General features: G+C 38.6%; 1 protein-coding gene across 1 annotated transcript in view; it reads left to right on the top strand.

The window, feature by feature from the left end:
• The window catches only part of asmt (acetylserotonin O-methyltransferase), a 28,296-nt gene extending 9,345 nt beyond the window's left edge, over nt 1-18,951 (top strand). The window contains exons 5-8 of the mRNA XM_067603288.1: nt 2,901-3,019; nt 11,555-11,695; nt 14,831-14,953; nt 16,438-18,951. Coding sequence (XP_067459389.1) covers nt 2,901-3,019; nt 11,555-11,695; nt 14,831-14,953; nt 16,438-16,655 — 601 coding nt within the window. The 3' untranslated portion in view covers nt 16,656-18,951. The remainder of the gene's footprint in view (nt 1-2,900; nt 3,020-11,554; nt 11,696-14,830; nt 14,954-16,437) is intronic.
• Nucleotides 18,952-19,437: the final 486 nt, after the last annotated feature.

Here is a 19,437-nt window from a genome sequence, read left to right on the forward strand (position 1 = left end):
TACACATGCTTGTCTGTTACCTTGTTGGCAGCATGCAGTCCATCTTTTGCCCGGACATCATTCAGATGAACAATGTAATGTATGTCCATTTGATCCAGCCAGTGGTGCTGGTTATTGGACTGTAAGCCTGCAACATTTTCCATGCCAGCTTAAACATGTGGCAAGCATCTATCATCACAAACATCCTCTCAGCAGTCACTGGATGGGCAAAAAAGGTTTTTAAGGGCTTAAGAGGGTTTGTCTTTAACTGGCACCCAGGTTGATTGCACATGCTAACATTGGAGGCATGCCCAACTATTGTAACACACACCACTCTTATGCCATGCACATGCAGTTCTCCCAACACATACGCAATTAGGACTTTCTGTGTATTTGGAGACCTGGTCAGTTAGTCAGCAATTGGAGCCATCCAATAGCCTTGTAGGCCAAACACCACAAAAACAAGAGCCTCAGTGGCAACATCTGTTTCATTCATTCCATCTGTCATATCCACAAATCCAGACATTTTCTGGGTCTGAAGATTGTACTGGACATGTTTTTTGATAGCCACAGCATCCAACATGAGAGTCACACATCCATATTTAGCCTGGCCTTCCTCTTGTCTTCTTTTCAACATGTCCATCATCATCATGTTGAGGCCTGGCTTTGCATCCACAGAACTCATCCACCTTTGTAAAAATAAAGAAGTAGTTATTTAACATATTTGACCCAGTATTTATTTTTAAATTTTTGTATACCCATGGCCCTGTTTTGACAGGAAGTATATCAGAAGATCTGAAATTCAGTTAGCAGACTAATTGGTAAGAAACTGAAATAATAACTAGGAGGTCTAACGAAGATGGGAAAGTGTAAACATAAGAAATCAATATAGTTCAAAGTTTTTTCATTTTACCTCAGTAGAAATCAAGCCTCTCTTCCAGCTCTTCATTTATGAAGAAGATCATGCACTGTTTTCTTTGACCTCTGTTCTTGGTCCTTCGCGTTCCTTATCTCTTGTTCCAGACTCTCCACCCTAGCCAAGGCTTCACTGAGTCTGGCCTTTAGACCAGTGGGAGATACAGGCAATGAATAGGAGTGGTCCTAGAAGAAAGAAGGATGAAAATGTTTTGTGTAATGTTTATATCACATCACTCACAGTCACAGCTGTCTGGTGCATAGCTAGTACAATGTACCATCAGCTGGCCTGCATTCTTAATATCATCACCCCTCAATCCCACTGCCAGCGCCATAGGTTTTAGTGTGTGTGTGTATGTGTGTGTGTGTCAGAGATGCATATTTAACACCAGCATGTTTCAATGTGTGTGTGTGTGTATACCTGTGTCTGAAAAGAGTGACAGAGAGCGAGAGAGAGAGGTTTGAAAATGACCAGGGCCATGAGGCTCACAGCTGTTTGGGGCATAGCTAGTACAAATACTCTACTACATTAAGCAGAGGTTCAGTCTCTTGGGAGTGCAGAGAACAGTCCACTGACAGGCTCTCTTCAGCCTTCCTTGAGGCTTGTGTTGTCCTGGTTGCCACTGACTAAAGTGGAAGAAAAAAATACTTAAAACAACTTGAACAGGTTTAAGCATCTCACAGTGTAATACACAATACATCATTGATTCCTAAACATTCAGAAACTCGAAGAAAAAACATTTTCAGTAATGTGTGACATTGACTCCTTATAGCCCAGTGATACTTACTCTTTGGAGATCATTGGAAGACATGGTTTAGCTCCATCTCTAATCCTGAAAGTCTGACCTGTCCTGTCAAAGTCCTCCGGCTTTAAGTGCTCAATCCAGAGCACTGGAGGAAAAACCTTCCCTCCTTACAGCTACTTCCCACTGCCTCCTCAACTCTTGAGAAACCTTCAAAGTGTGAGAAAAGTTAGCTGGCCAGTTGACTACAGTCAGATTCATAATATGTTAGTCACTCAGCCAAAACGAGTAGCTTGTCATAAAAATCAGTTTGGTGAAAAATACCAATATAGATGAAAATCTCGATTATGGGCAATTTAGTTTGTATGATTTCTTATTAAGTCTCAGCTTTCATAGCTAACTAGTGTTATTGTAATGTTAGATATTAATACTCTGATGCTGGTGGCCAACAAATTAGCTCTCAACATAATGTTTTATGGCCAAAGACAACCAAAAACAATTGTTCAGTCTTACCTGTGAAAGGTAATGTCTGAGATCTGGTTTAGATTATGCAACGGTTTGTACAGCCCCAAGATGCACACCAGTCAGGCATCTTTTTTCAGCCCAGTCTTCTGAGAGTTATGGCATGTTGCCTGGTCAGATATAACGTTGACGTTGATGTTGATGTACGATCCAGTGGCCAATGTGGCGTCTATGTATATATGTCTGTGACAGTCACAATTGCCACATTCATGGGAAATGCATAAGGTTCAAATAAACTGTAATTTTCCTTTAAAAGCAAAAATGTTTTTACTTGCATGTTTCTACTTACACTATTTAGCTCTTTAACTGTGTGTAACAGACAGAGTTAAATACAAATAAATGCATACAGAAAAGCGACTTTTATGTGCTATATTATTAAGGCTAAAACACGTATGAAAAGAGAAGTTAACAATCTCTAAATGCATCCAATCTCAAATATCTCCCCTCAAGTTGAATGGGCACAACGCCTCTGAAAGTGCACATACCATGTGTTTTAATATGTATGATTAAATGTAACTCTGTGTGTGTGTGTGTGTATAATAATCATGTGTATATATGGTGTGTATGTAGGCCTGTAGTATTTCTGAAAATGTTCTTATTGTGATTTTGAGATGGACTTGGAAGATTAGCCTTGAGGTAAAAGAGACACAAGTAAACAAATAAATAAACAGAATGACTCACTGTTTTGTGTGCGTGCATGTGTGTGTTTGTGTGTGTGTGTGTGTGTGTGTGTGTGTACAGGTCTGATGAGGAAATGGTGAAGTTTATGCAGTTAATGAACTCCATTTGGAACATCTGCGGCAGAGACGTGGTCACGGCGTTTGACCTTTCGCCTTTCAAAGTCATCTGTGACCTCGGAGGTGAGTTTGTGTGCGCGCGTGTGTTTATCGAGTCACCGTCCCTAATTTTCATAAGGTTGTGGGTTCACAGTCATTAACATTTAAAAAGGTTGGTGTCATGTGTTAACTGAGCGACAGCTGGCTGAGCTGCACACACATACTGATACAGTACAGTGCGTTTGCACAAGAATTCACAACAGTCAATGGTGACCTTTACCTCACCCCCCCCCACCCCCTCACCCTGCTCCACCACCAAGCCTCTCTGACTTAATGGCTCTTAGTAAATTAGTCAACATTCCCAACACATGCGACCCAAAGTCACCTCCACCTAGAGTTTCCCTCGTTATCCTGTCACAGATCTTAAATATTCAAAGCTTTATTTCACTTTTACCAATTACTAACATTATCTTATCATGTATCTTATTGTGCCTATGAGAAAAAAATAATGTTTTTACAGGAAACAAATACACATCTGAGCCATTGATGCTATTGTGAACAAATACAACAGCTTACATAGGGTCGATACTATTATTAAATATTAAACATTAGTAAATTAGTGTTGTTGACCGCTGATATCATCATTTGAAAAAAAAAAAAAGGTGTCCCATTATGATCTTAATGCATCATCAGGGGCTCGTCCAGCCTTACAAGGAGATAATTAGTGGGAAAAACACTTGAGCGCTGAAAACACAAAATAAGTGTACACAGTGAGTCAAAAGTGACACAGCAGAGGTTTAACTCTGACTCAAAGCAAAGTATCCAGCCATTTCTGTCAAAACAGCACTTTAAAAAACTCCATTTAACCCTTTCAGTTAACCGATGATTGCTGTAATAGTTAATTTTGTGGAGGTATATGAAGAATTGTATCTGCCTCTTTTGTTCTGGCATCTGGCAACAATTTGAAAACATTTCCAAATACAGAATATCAGAAATTACATGGCCTGAAGTATGTATTCCTACTTGGTTTGCTGTGATTTTTGCATATCTTGATCCCTTGTCACCACCCTGTCAGTTCAACAGTAGAGGACTGGATGAACTGAACAGCTTGTGTCGTCTTTTTTTTTTTTTGCATACATAAAAGTAAAAAGTAAGCTTCCTTATCTATCTACTCTGCTTTGTAAGGTCAGATGTATAAAGATGACTTTACAAAATGATTTATAAAATGCCTTTTGAACAGCAGATCCCTTGCAAAATGCTTCACAGAGAGCAAAGGTCGCAATGATAAAAATGTAAGGAGAAAAAAAAAGAGACTGAACAAACACAACATGAACTCCACAGTGTGAGGCCAGAGCTCTCAAAGAAATGCAGAACAACAAGCCAAGATCAAAAAGAAAAAATGAAAAAAGTATCTTCTGATGTCATAAGTTCTTTTCATCTCCTGCTGAAAACTTCATGGTATGAATAACATATTCAGAAAGCTTTTATCAGAGAGATAACGCCAGTTGTTGTTGTTTTTTTTCTTAAATGGTGTCATCTTGTGTTGAATGCTGTTTAGAATAACTCAGAAGTGTACATAAGGTGTCTGCACTTATGTATTCCTCAGTTGGTCAGAAATAGCAGATGATAACAATAGCAGAAAATCAAAAAAAAGAGAGAATAATGTAGTCTCTAAAGAATAAATGTTTAGTCTGCGGCTCTGTCCACACACAAGACTATGCTCAGTGTAAAATAAGCCAACGTATTATCCATTGAAATCCAATATTTTTGTGTTAAATCAGGCTGAAATCAGATACTCTCTCCTAGACTGAATTTTAACATTGAAATAGCTAAAAACCTAATGATTCAGAGCACCATGACAATAAAGAGTGCCTCAACATTTATCGAGAAAAATAAAGACAATAAAAAAAAAAAGAAAATGTTTTGTGAGTCTCCATTTCCATTTTTCAAACCTACAACATCCAGTTTGGGCTCAGCGAAGCAAAGAAACAGCAAGCGGTTCACTGTACCGACACCAGCTGTGACACCTCAGTTGACCACACAGGGGAGCTGTGAAGCCACTAAAGGCACACACTCACTTCTACACATGTGGAGACACATACACACATCCAGGACAGCTTTCCTCTCCTCTGTTACCTTCTCAGCATGAGGTTGTGTGTTCATGTTTATTTATGAGGGTGCATCTCCAAAATGTGTCTCTCACACAGCATCTGTTGTGTCTGTGCACACCTGCTGCTCAGGTCCTATGTCTATCTGTCTAACTTTTTGCCAACTAGCTGACTTTAATCCAAATCAGGTATCAGTCAGTTTTTGTCCACATTTATAGTCTATATAATTTATAAGTTGAAGGTGGTTTGTTCTTTACTGGCAGTCTGTGTGGAGCCCTTCAGTTAGATTTATTTTAATGTGACATTTAAGACATGTTTCAATGTTAGGTTGTGTTTCAAAATAAATAATCATCTTAAAGGTTACTGCAACTCAATGAAAATTCATGGTTTTGAAGCATAATGGGTTTTTTTTATTATTATTTTGACAGTCATCCAGTTCATGTTGCAACATTTAACAAATGCAGTTACAGTTTAATACAAAGTACATTTTTTCCCTCTGACATGTTGTTGAATAAAAGACTTGGATGGGTTGTTGAATACTGGGCACAGGCCCAGGGGACCCCTGACCCCTTGGGCCCCTGGGCCTGCGTCTCTGATTGAAGTGACCGTTGAGATTCAGCATTCCTTGTTGGAAAGTCACAGAGCTCAGTTAAAACTAGGGACATCCTGATCTTATTTTTGGTCCTGATCCTGATCAGTCTTTTAATTTTGAGTATCTGCCAACTGAATCCAATCCAACAACATTTGTTTTTGTTGATTTTGTCCTTCATATTATAGCTGCACAGCATACTGAGACATCAGTTTTTGGTAATTTTATTTCCTTTGAAGTGTTAAGTTTCTTAATCACTGGCTCTGCCCCCTTACTCTGCATCTTTATTCATAGGCCTCCTGAATCTGTTTTATATCTGAGTTTTCTGAACTTTTATCTATTGTTATGCCTAAATACGACAGGGTGCTTATTCTTGGTGATTTTAATATTAGATTTGGTTCTCTCCTCTGATCTCTCTTGAGTGTCTCAACTTGGTGGATATGCTGGTAACTGACCATAAAGCTGTTTTTAAAGTTCCACTGTAGCTTTTGTATTCCTTGTCTTCACCCTACAAGACATTCTTGCATTCTTAACACTGGTTCTGCAGCGATATTCAGTAATGCTTTTAATTCATCTCCCTTTAATTCTACATTATTTCCTCTCAATCCAGATGGTCTGTTAAATTTATTTAACGATCAGTGCCTATCCATCCTCGACCTAATTGCACTGTTTAAAACTAGGAAAAACAAAAATCAAATAACATCCCCTGGCTGAATGATCACACTAGAGCACTACAAAGACTGTAGAAAATCTGAACGTCATTGGAAGGTAAACAAGTCAGAAATAGAACATAACACCCTTAAAAACCATATGTTAACTTATCAGAAAGCAGTCAAGGATGCAAGAAAAGCCTATTTCTCTGAGTTAATATCCAGAAATCACCATAATCCTAAAGTTCTGTTTAGAGTAATTGATTCAGTTATTAATGGTCCCTCCACTTATCCTTCTGTACCTTACTGTGAGTTAATTTCTCACTCATTTTGTTAATAAGGTCGAGAGTATCACGTCCCAAATCCAGCCTGACCCTTGCATTATCTCTATTTCGCATATTAGTTCTGCCTCTTTCTCCCACTTTCAACCCATCACAATCTCAATGTTAGAGGATACAGTCTCCAATATGAACTCCTCCTGCATCTCAGACATCATCCCCACTAAACTGCACAAGGAGGTTTTCCACTGTTGGCCCTGTTATTTTGCAAATTTTTAACTATTCTCTGGCTTCTGGTACTTTCCCAAACAGTTTAAGCATGATATTATTCACCCACTACTAAAGAAACCTAATTTGGACCCCTTTCCATCTCTAAATTGTCTTTTTTTATCTAAGGTTCTGAAGAAAGTAATTTCATCCCAACTGATATCTTTTACGAATAATAAAAGTGTTTTTAACTGTTTTCAGTCTGGTTTTTAGAGCACTTCATAGTACCAAGACAGCTCTTGCTAAGGTTACTAATGACCTACTGCTGACTGAAGACAGAGGTGACTGCTAAATTTTAGTTCTTTTAGATTTAAGTGCTGCATTTGATACAGTCGATCACGGTATCCCCTTATATTGCTTAGAAACCTGGGTAAGCCTCAAGAGCACAACTCTCAGCTTATCATGGTCATACCTCTCCAACAGAGCATTTTCTGTTGCTCTGAGTAACTCTACTTCCTTGATGGCTCAGTTAAGTTGTGATGTCCCTCAGGGTTCTGTTCTCGGCCCCCTTCTGTTCTCTATACACATGCTGCCTCTTGGCCATGTAAATCAGAAGCATGATGTGCTTTACCATTTTTATGCTGACAACACTCAGTTGTATCTGCCATTACAACCCACAGAGCAGCCTAGGAAATCTTAGAACTTGCCTCTCTGATATTAAATCCTGGATGTTCTTCACTTCCTTAAATTTAATGATAAGTCTGAGGTCATTCTATTCGGTCCCCCAAAAATCAGCTCTTTTGCTACTAATCTGGGTGATCTGTCAAATATTATTAAACAGATTGCTAGGAATCTAGGGGTAATTGATGCTAATCTCTGTTCTGACGATCAGGTCAAAAATGTTGTAAAGTCATATTTCTTCCAGCTCAAGATATTCTCTAAAATAAGGCCATTTTTATCAGTTGCTGATTTACAAAAAGTTTTACATGTATCATCTATTCTCGGCTTGATTATTGCAACGCACTTTACTCGGGTGTCAACCAGGGCTCCCTCCACCATCTCCAATTGATACAAAATACTGTTGCTTGACTGGAACAAAGAGGCATGACCACATTACCCCCATGCTCGCCTCCCTACATTGGCTCCCTGTTAACTTTTGCATTGATTTTAAAATCTTATTGCTCACTTTTAAAGCCTTAAATGGCCTTCTACCTCAATACATATTTGACTTATTAACCTGGTATGTGCCCTCTCGGCCATTAAGATCCACGGATAGAGCCCTGCTGGTTTCTCCCAGGTCATGGTTGGTGACTAAGGGTGATTAAGCATTTGCTGTTAGAACTCTCACACTATGGGACTGTCTGCCTGCTGAAATTAGACACACTAATTCGCCTGCGTCTTTTAGATCTCTTCTTAAAACTTTTGTAAAAGCTTTTGGAAATGTCTGATATATGTTTTCATTTATCTGAACTTATTCATTTTATTGTCTCTACTTTCTTTTTATCTGCCTGGTCTTATATTCTTTTTGTAAAGCACAGAAAAGTTCTATATAAAAAAGTTTTTTATTATTATTATCGTTTTTATTATAACAGTGACATTTCATTAAAATACAGCAACTTTGGTAAAGCTATTTAAATCAGGAGAATAGTTCTACTTTGAGAAAACTGAACCTGCATCTCAGGCTTTCTGTGATGGTTTTCTGTAATATTCTGTATAGTGTGCAGTAGTATTTGTCATAATATCTGTGTAGAGGAGAGTCAGTGCGGATCTGTTGTGGCAGGAGGCTTTGGACAGAGGTCAGACTACCCTTAAATATTGAAGTACAACTGCAATTTTTAAACCAACAGCAGCACCTCAGAATATCACCTCACCTGCAAAATGTGGCTGAAAGAGACACAAAACAAGTATAAACAGCGTCATGGTTATAGTCCTGCAGTATGTAGAAGGGGTGGGGGGCATTTTACGTCTGTGCCCATGGGCCTATTATCTCATAATCTGTCCATAAGTAAAAGTATTAAGTCTCCCAGAATGGAAACATTTCCATTCGAGCTACAGTACATGAGTAGCCCTTAAGAAAAAAATTCCTCAACGCTCACCTGACTCAAGTGCCACAAGGATTACAGGTGCATGAAGTAAAATATAAATGACTAGCAGATTACTTTCTTTTTCTCAAGCAGTTGCAGTAACTACTTGAATAAATGTAATTAATTACCCTCCACCACTAATCAAACATCAAACAACATGTCTCTTGTTACCAACACATGTTTTTTCAATTGCCATTTTTGTATTGCTCCTGATGTGGAGCATAATGTCATCCACTGATTATAATTGAAAATGCAACACCAAACTTAGCATGGCTGGGTTTTGTTTTCTGCTATTAAAGGGGTTTAATGTTGCACTTACTAAAGCTGGGGGATTTGCAAGAGAGGGATTTAAAAAAAAGGTCCAAACCAAACAGCAGAGGCCAAAATATCCTGACTTTTGTTCCTGACTTTTGTTTTGTTCAGTCAAGCTTCAAAAATGCTGGATCCTACACTTCCCATAATGCAGCTCAACAAGGTGTTCATTCATTAGAACCTCCCATGTCTGGAACTGCCATGTCTTTCTAACTGCTTCTCCCAGCTTGTAACACAGGTTTCTATTCTAAAAGGGACATGTTATGCTTTTTCTGGTTTTCTGCTATTTATGTACTGTTACAATGTCAGAGTCAGAGTCAGAAGCCCAGACTTCAACCTGCTCTGAACTCTTTGCAACTTTTTTTTCTACCTTGCCAACGAGCTGACGTCAGCTTGTCGCGCATGCCCATGAACTGCCATCTTTTCTGTAGCTTTTGTTGCTAAGGTTTTTCCATGTGTTATTTGCGTTGTCCACTCTTATATTTCAGATTGGATTTTGGCTCAAGCATATACGGATGTATTTTAGAAGTTGACAAATTCGAGTAAAGAATGAGAAAAAGTAGTGAAATTCTGCTACTGTAGTTTGTTTCATGGTTTGTTGATGGAGCCTCCCCAGCTGCCAGAAGTCTGCCGCAAAGCAACTCCCAGAAGCTAACCAATCAGAACAGAGATTAAAGAGAGAGGAGCTAAAACAGCCTGTTTCAGACAGAGTCTGAACTGAGGTGCTGCATGAAGGGTCAGTATAAGATAAATATATTTCTTGAACTGTAAATCATGCAAAGATATTCCAGTTGAGCCCCAGAATAACAATATAGACCTAGAGGTGTGCATGGTATATCCCCTTAAAAAAAAAAGTAGTCTCAACCAACCCCAAGCAGATATAACCTCAATGACATCATCAGAGGTTATTTCCTCAGACTTTAAAAATCTCCCTCCAGAGCCACAGAGGAAATCATACAACTGTTTTCTCAAGCTGAATAGCAATCTCCATGTGAGTAAACTGATCTTGATATGTAAAATCCCACATCAATTCCCCTCCAGTGGTTCCTTTACACAGCTGAGCAGGTTGGATGCAGATATAGTCAACAGGATTCAGTTGCTGACTCAATACATTTACTGTGTAGTGAGCTCAAGCCAAAACTTACTTATATGTAAGTATAACTTCTGACTTTTATTAAACATTCAAAAACACCTGCATTTTGAAGCAGTGGTGGAACATTTGGTAGTACCAGATCACATACATGCACAAAAATGCATATCAGAGAAACATGTAATGTAAATAGACACAAAAAGAGAAAGAAAAACAACAATGGTGCAACAAAAATAACATACTGCAACAATCACAAACTTCCCCTCTCAAAGGATTTCATTAACAAACTGAGGCAGCCAGGCTAGCTGGGGGTCTTGTATACCGTGTTGTGTTTGGTTTTGCCTCTCCTTGCTGCTCTTTGATTTTCATCCTCTGCTGACCCCTGTTTGATGTGGGAGCCAAAGGGTATCTCTCTCTCTCTGTGTGAAAAATAAAGACTGATACAGTAGCAGCAGTTCATGTTGGGAGGAAGGGACTACAGGGCTTGACAATTTGCCCCACAACAGCCCACGTCTGGCTGGCGTTGCAGGTTTATTAAAGTGAGATCCTTTTATCCTGTATTCCACCTCACTGCCTTTCTATCACTATCCCATTCATGGATTCCTCATCCATCTCTCTCTTGCGCCCAGTATATCTCTCTTTCTGTCTCACTCTCTCCGTTTTAAATTCAGTTTGCGTTATGAAGCATCGACACTGATAATAATGGTGCCAAAGCATCAAGTTGAAAGATTCATATTTTCACATTAAATCCCTGTTTCTGCCCTCATATGTACGTGTCTGTGTGTGTGAGAGAGAGTTTGTATGCTCATTTTGTTGTCTATCATCAGGTCTGACCTCTGCCCTACAATGAGCTACTAACAGTTCTTTCTAAGAGGACAGTGTTTTTTCTTATTTCAAATGCTTTAACATGTAAATATTCATATTCAAATGCACGTGAAATCAGTTATAGCCAGATAATCATCAAATCAAACTGTGTGTGTTTGCTTTTCCTTCAATTACATTCCCTTGGAAGATTCCTAGACAGCAGTCTTCTCTCTGTTTCTGTATGAAGCATCTGTGTCTCTGTCACTCTAAATTCAGTTCAATTCAGTCTGCTTTATTGGCATGAATGTTAGATGAACCATATTCCCAAAGCTGCTATATACAACTGAATAGAAATCATGCAGATAAATAATGAGTACATACCTCATCTGAGTGTGTACTGTGTATGTGAGTGATGCACTACCTTTTTAATGAAGGTTGTGTGTATTCATTGCGCCGTAACTAAAAGTAATTCTGTGTGTGTGCATCTGTCTCTGCAGGCTGCAGTGGAGCATTAGCCAAGCAGTGCACGTCAGCCTACCCAGAATGCACTGTGACGATCTTTGACCTCCCCAAGGTGGTGTGTACGTCGAGGGAACACTTTGTCACCGAGGCTGACCAGAGGATAAGCTTCCACGAAGGTAACGTCATTACCACTGTGCGAAATCACTTGACATTTCTAATCATACATAGCCAGTTCAACACACACACACATGCACACACACACACACACACACACACACACACACACACACACACACACACACACACACACACACACTATAGATAAAAATAACTGAAGTCTTCCCAGGATGAAGTGAGTAGAGTATTGTAGTTTTGTCAAAATACAGAATACAGAAAAACTGAATTGACTCATATCCAATATGTTACGGTATTTCTTTTTTTAGGTAGTATAATCCATGACTTCATTTACATTTGGTATAAACATGCAATCAAACATGCAAGATAATTGGATCTGGATATCTGGATAATTACATCTGAGCCTTCGCCTTTACACCTGGTACCTGGTATTAATAAGCTCTCTCGTTATCTCGATTCTGCCCGCAGTGTGATCAGATCTCAATATGCGAATCATGTAAAGAGTTGGTGGGCTTGTCGACAAAGCTGGCACGTACCAGGTCAAAGGAAGCAATGCTGCTATGTGCGCTCTACTTGTTTTGCTTTGCTGAGGAAGAGGTGGTCCAGTTCCATTGTCTCCCTTATATACCACAGAGTTCGGTATGCACTCCTGCTCAGTCCATGAGGGCAGAGGAGGGAAAAGTATACAATTTACATAAGTCTGCAACACTTTAGACTTTGCTTAAGCAAAAAACACACAAACAAAACATGGAAGAAATCGGCGAGATAGCATTTTCCTTTCCATTTACACCTACTTGAGATCCAATCACAATGGCCTTCATGCAAGAACCACTCATACCAACAGATCTGTTCTTGAAGATACCCTTCAGACATGTTTCAAGATGTATATAAAATACTCTACTTTGAATAATATTTTTGTCTGATATGATTTTTACACAAAAAAGTTAAATTATGTTGTTAAAATGTTAAAATGCTTAAGTTACATCTATTCCTTTTCCCTCACAGAAAAATCCAGAATCGATGAATATGCAAATATTTTTAGTTTCAAAAGTTTAACTGCTGGACACAAGATGTCTCCTACTTCACTGTAAAGTCAATTTTCAATGTCTTCAAGTTTCCACATTGCACTGGTGTAAATTGAATGTTGGACCAGGATTGGCTTCCAAACTATTTGTGATGTCACAAATCATGCTTGTAGGCCCGCCCCTTAAAATTGGATTTCAGTGAGCAAAGAGAAACTTTCCACTTCCAGCAGATTAATGTGAAAACAGCCTTCTAGTGACAAACTGCACATACATCATTCTGCACAGTGAAGCTCAAACATCCAACTGTAGGAACAAGAAGAAAATCACATTTTTGAGTAGAAGGGGACTTAAACAAGCATGTAGGAGTGATTTAAGAAAATGTGTGGCATTCATCAGCTTTCTTGTACTTAGGTACAAATGTTATGAGAGGTCATGAACTAGTCATGAACAGTCTTTCTTCACAAGGAGAGAAACACTTTGTTTGACTGAATTATAATGTCTTGAAGCTCTGTGGTGTGAAATTCTTGTTTTTACATTTTGCCTTGTACAGCAATTTTAGGGGCATTAATTATGCTAATGAACATGCAGCTACTCATGAACAGGTGGCATTCATCAGGCTGAAACGAGAGATTTACAACAAGCTTGTGCAGTAAAGAGAGTTTGTTGAATCCAACTTGGATCTTTCATATAAGCAAACCTCACAGAAAAAGTAAGAGTTTTAGAATAAGAATAAGAAAATGTTCTTGCATGAGGCCCAACGCAAGCCAGACCACCTCCTTCTTTTTGCATTTACACGTATTGCATGTTAAAAGAGTGCTCCATCAGTTTAGCTTGCACTACTGTACTATAACATTGTCGGACTCACAATAAGCATTTTTTACGAGAAGGATAAAAAATCGATGCAGCAGAACCAGATATATTGTCTCGATGTATCGGTTCAGTCAGTGACACACGCGTATTATGCAAGTATCAGTTAAAGTAGCCTTGAACGTTTAGCCTCAAGCAGCCTCTGGAGCCACAAAACAGGCTTGATACAATTTTTTCACATATGCAGTAACAGCTAGTACTCCCCAAGACCTGTAAAATCAGTGGAGTCCCCCTTGAATACCAGGTGTAAATGGGGTTCATATGTCTTGCTGTCTGAAGACAAATACAGTACACAATATTCCATCACAGTATCAAGTGTTAATACAGCATCAAGAAAGGGACCTGCTCTATGAAAGTGATCTTAAATTTATATCTTAGTATCTTTGATCTGATTATGTTTGCGTTCATTAAAATGACTTTAAAGAAAAAGTGCATTTGTTTTATGGAGCATTGTAGTGTATATCTAACTCACACCTAACAGTGGTTGTCCAACTGAGTGTACTATATTGACCTGCCATTCCCTCCCATGTCCATTACCCTGGAGTGTACAGTTCTTTCAGTTAATATACTATCAAGCATAAAAGCAGAATAAAACACTGTTGATGCTGACACCCATGTGCATGTTGGACTGAAAATATTGTTTACAAAACTGTCAATTTTTAACTCCAGCTTTCTTTGTTGCATCAGCTCACAAACACAGCAGCTAGTGTGGAAAAAAAAAAAAGTTCAGAGAGGACTGCCGTCTTGAAAACCCGGAGCCAAAATCAATTCCTGCCCTTCCTGCTGTTCCCATAGCCATGATGGTGTTGAAAACAGCGTGAGATGAAACATGTAAAACACAAAAACTAAAATATACTGATTTTGGCTCCTTTTGTTTTAAGGAGTGAAGACCTCTGTGTACTTTATATTTCATTTTGCCCTTGCTGTTTACACTCATAACGAGCAGGATTAGTGCCAGACGAGTCCTTTCGGAGGCCAAATATTTAAAAAACTCCTTCAAAACAAAGATCCCTGAAACATTTCACTCCCCCTCAAAACTAGATCACCACTGAAGAGTAAATGTACTATCAGCTGTTAGGTCACATGTATTTAACATAGTTTGATTACAAAAGACATCACTGGTTTGTAGTAATTATGTTTGAGTATGTAAAGTGCTAATAGAATCACTGTCATATTACTGGAGGTCTTGTTGATTAATAATTACATGAAATAATTGAGTATAGCCGTGTCTTAGGGATACGATGCATTTGAATTGTGCATGTGAACGTGTGCGTGTGTGTTTAGGGGACTTCTTCAAAGACCCTCTGCCAGAGGTTGACCTCTACATCCTCGCCAGAATCCTCCATGACTGGACGGACGATCGCTGTGTAGAGCTACTCAGCAAAGCCTACAAAGCCTGTAAACCAGGTCTGTGTGTGTGTGTGTGTGTGTGTGTGAGGGTGTGTGTGAGTGTGTGTGTATGAGTGTGTGTAGCTCTGAGTGTAAGAAGGAGTGTTTTTTTTTTTCTACGCCTTGAAATGAGATGGCAGATTGTATCCCACAATGCAGCTGATCCCAGAAAAATCTGTCCTTCTGACTTTGATCACAGCCAGACGCACACACACAAAAGCATCAGACACTCTCAGGAGGCAGAAACCCCTCTCATGTGTTTTTGTAGGACAAAAGGAAAAAAAAAAACAAATAAGCCTGGCTCTGCTAAGCAGTGAATACAACCTGTTGTAGTATGTTGTTTTTCAGTGGAGTCACAGAATAGACCTTGTTAAAGGTCATAGCAGGAAAAAGCACAGATGGAACTAATAACATTAATGATTGCTCCACTCCAGCAGTTGTCGCACTGCATCACAGCAATTAACAATATTTGTTACACCTGTGTTTGACAATTAAATATGTCTGCAGTTAAAAGGCACTATATAAAGCTTTATCAGTTCTGCTGGACATTAAAAGGGACATATCATGCTTTTTGGGATTTTGTTATTTTTATATTGTTTTGAAGTCGGATGTCTATGTTAAACATGGTCAATGGTCCAAAACTTGAGGTGAACATATGTAAAAATGATCCCTGAAAATCAAAAGAACACTTCGTTTGCAATATTACCTCTACTTCCTACTCATGATGACATCAGATTGTTTGCACATGCCCACAAATGGCCGTCCGTTCCATAGCCTTTTTTGTTAAGTTGTTCCGTAGCCTCTTGAGCCAGTGGAAGTCTGCCAAGGGGCCATTTCCTGAAGCTGGCCAATCAAAACAGAGTGGGCTCATTGGGAAGCGGGTCTTAAAGAGACAGGAGCTAAAACAGCCTGTTTCAGACAGAGGCTGAACCGAGGGGCTGCATAATGAGCCAGTAGCTATAAGATAAATCAGTAGTTTTTTGAAACTGTAAATCATGCAAAGATATTCCAGTAGAATCCCAGAATATAAATATAGACCTGGAAATGTGCATTATACGTCCAATTTAATGTTATGAATGTAAACAAGAATATTACTATGAGGGCATTACTGATTTACAACAACTAAATGAAATAGTTAATAGTTGACCATTAAAAGTAAACCCTGCAGTGTACATACAGAATACACTGTGCATACTCTGTAATCATCACAGTTTTGTTCACTAACATAAATCTGTGGGACAAGTATGATCAAACTTTACACAAAACAGATTAAACAAATTGATGAGAATTGTTTTGTTTAATTAATGATTATTTTAAACAGTGTTGTTTTGATATATGGTATTGCAGTTATTCAGCATTTAATTGATTAGTTAACTATGAAACAATAAATGTTAATGAAGCTATCGCTTGCAGGGATAGTATGCCAGGACACTCATCCAATCAGTCAGAGAAGGAGAGAAAGAAACAAAGAAACAAACAAAGCTGACTTCTTGATCTTGCAGGTGGAGGTGTATTGCTGGTGGAGGCGTTGCTCCATGAAGATGGCTCTGGCCCGCTGACAGTGCAGCTATACTCCCTGAACATGCTGGTGCAGACGGAGGGCCGGGAGAGAACCGCTGCCCAGTATGCTGCCCTGCTGGCTGCTGCTGGCTTCACCAACATCCAGCACCACCACACAGGCAAGATTTATGACGCGGTCCTGGGACGCAAAGAGACATGAGACCGAAAAATTAAGATGCTCGTGTACCAGGACTGAAAGCTCCCATCACCCCAACTGAACTACTACTGTTGTATTATTATTGAATATTTTTAAAGTTTTAATTCAATTCTGGTTTCTCTATATTGGAATATTGGGCATCATTTTAAATACATTCCTGTAAAACTAGCATATTTGATATCTTTGGAAGTTTTCAGATAAAATAAAGTTAAAATGAAGTTCTTTGGGTTTGAACAATGCAATCAGTTTGTAATGGACCCCTATGGTTAGCAGAATAAGAGCTGCTCCGTTAGCATGAATGACATTAGTCACGGCATCATAACAGAAAAAGTCAAAAAAGTCAAAAGCAAAACCTCAAAATAACTCCTCTGGCATTTTATTGTTAAGCCAGACTTGTATTCTGGTCATTAAGTGACAGACTGAAATTGTAGTTGTGCATGTCAGTGTAACCCGCCATTGACAAAGCTACACCTGCAGGCTACTGCTCTGAATTGTCGTCTCATCCTCCACCATAACAAAGCATTGGATTGATGTAGAAATGTTATACTCTGGAGTCTGTAAGCCTCCTTTGGTCATTCAGACTGCACGCACTGAAACCAAACATGGCAAAATCCTGGTAGTGTTTAATAAACAGAGCAATTATTGGATTTAAAAATGGATATAAAACATACTTTTTAATATTCATGTTTGTTATGTGGATGTGGTAATCTCTATAACCTGTCTGTCAGTTTGATGTTAGTTAGTGGCCATGAATAAAAGTAGTTGTTGCAAAGTCTTACATCAATGACTGTGATTTTCTTAGTTTTCACAGTGAGTACATCCCGGGGAAAAGAAATGTATTGTGTTGCAATACAAGCCAGTGGGAGACCTTTGTGTTTCATGTGATTACTTCTGAAAGAAGGTTGAACAAGATCACTGCTGCATCTTGCCAGTTCACCAAATGGTGCAGTTACTTTTCATTTTGAGTGTATTACTCTTACTTGTTGGAGAGGAAGGTGTGAGTAAATGTCTGAGATCAGTCACCAACATCCCTGCACAGTCTAATCTGTTGCACTTTTTTTTTTTAACTCACTGTTTGTCAGTGTTTGCCTAATATAACTTTATCTGTGATGTAATGTCATTTTTTTTAAGAGGAAAAATTAGCTTTTTGGTTAGTTTGAGTTATTGTTACACTGAAAATTGATACATTAGATTTTACATTTGGCAAAGAATGATATAATTTTTCTGGTCACCTATGAAAAAGTTCAATATTTACTGGTGTTTTAGTCCTGGCTTGTTGTGCCATCTCCTGAGAAAATGATGTGGCTCTCTTTGGCTTGTGTTTTGACATATTTTCACCAGTCACTCATTTACTTTGGTGGCTGTTTTGTGCTGCAAAGATAAAGTTATCTTCTATTGCTTTTATACTGGGAGCAGTTAGTTGCCAACACTTTGGTTTTGTCGGTCCAGATAACCATACATATGAGCTAAAAGTGTTTGAAAGCTGCTTAGTGCTGCAGAGAGGGGTACTGATTCTCAGTGGGATCACTAGCATGAGAAACCCTTTTGCAAAACCAGGAGTACTTTCATTGAATGTTAATCTAAAAAAAATTGCTTAATGCAGCTTTAATATCTGAAAATTATTTTAGATACACAGCCTGCTGCTCTCTCTGAGTCACGACTTGTGCATATACAAATTCACAACACATATTTTGACTAAAATATGTAACAGCTCCTCAGTCAAATAGAGCAGCAAAATAAAAATACATTAACTATTTTCTGCTAACAGCACCTCACATTTGTTAAAATGGTACTAAGGTACTTACAAATAGTGTCCAAGGGAACAATGTGAGAAGACAGACTGCAGCAGGTGGGCAGTGTAGTACACAATATTATGTTAAATATAAAACATAATCCTGAATTCACTCAAACAGTCCAAGGCACTGTGAATGTGAACATAATGGTGGAAAATACTAATATGTTGCTAACAATAAAACACTAAAACCGACATTTTATAGCCAAGCCTGTTCGGTCAAATTCTACACAATCAAGTAAAAGACTAAACCCAGTTCAGCCTGACTCAGCTGTAAACGATTATCCATACACTGCAGAGGTCAAACTCTGTTAGGTGCTATGCTGTGTGAGCTTCCAGTCTCATTGCTAAGAAGATGAACTTCCTTGCATATCTTTTCTCATCACTCAATCCTAATCCCTGTGTCTGAACCTCTTGCCTCATACTTTTCTTAACAGCCTAGTAAAGCTGTCTTTGTACCGTGTTCTCTGTAATGATGGACGTGACTCAATAAATCTTTTTCACAATGGCCCGGTCCATCTTTTATTTTACCTCCATCCTCTCTTTGTGCACAGAATGAATTCAGGATTCAGATTTCAGCCTTTTGGTTCACCTCCAATGTGATACAGTTTGTTTGAAAACATTATCAAATTAATCCACAGATGTTAATTTGATTCCATTGTGACTGTTAGATTTATAATTTAGCATTTTTAGTAGTGGTAATAACAGTGTAACAGACCCCAGGTGTGAGGCCTGTAGTCAGGTTACATTTGTCTTGTAAAGAACAGGGAAGTAATGGTGCAGGCAACAGATAATGTGTTTCCTTCTCCTGCTTCTGCCAGTATTTATTTACTCTGATGTATGAATTTTAACTGAAACCTTATTTGTATTCTGTACTTCACATTTCTCTTCTTAAAACCATTACTAACAAAACTCTCTTTCTCACATAGATATTCAAACGTATATAAACAGTCTGTGTTTGTTCTATTGTTCTCCATCTAGCAACAAATGAAA

Source organism: Thunnus thynnus, chromosome 11 (assembly GCF_963924715.1).
Source record: "Thunnus thynnus chromosome 11, fThuThy2.1, whole genome shotgun sequence".
NCBI lineage: Eukaryota > Metazoa > Chordata > Actinopteri > Scombriformes > Scombridae > Thunnus > Thunnus thynnus.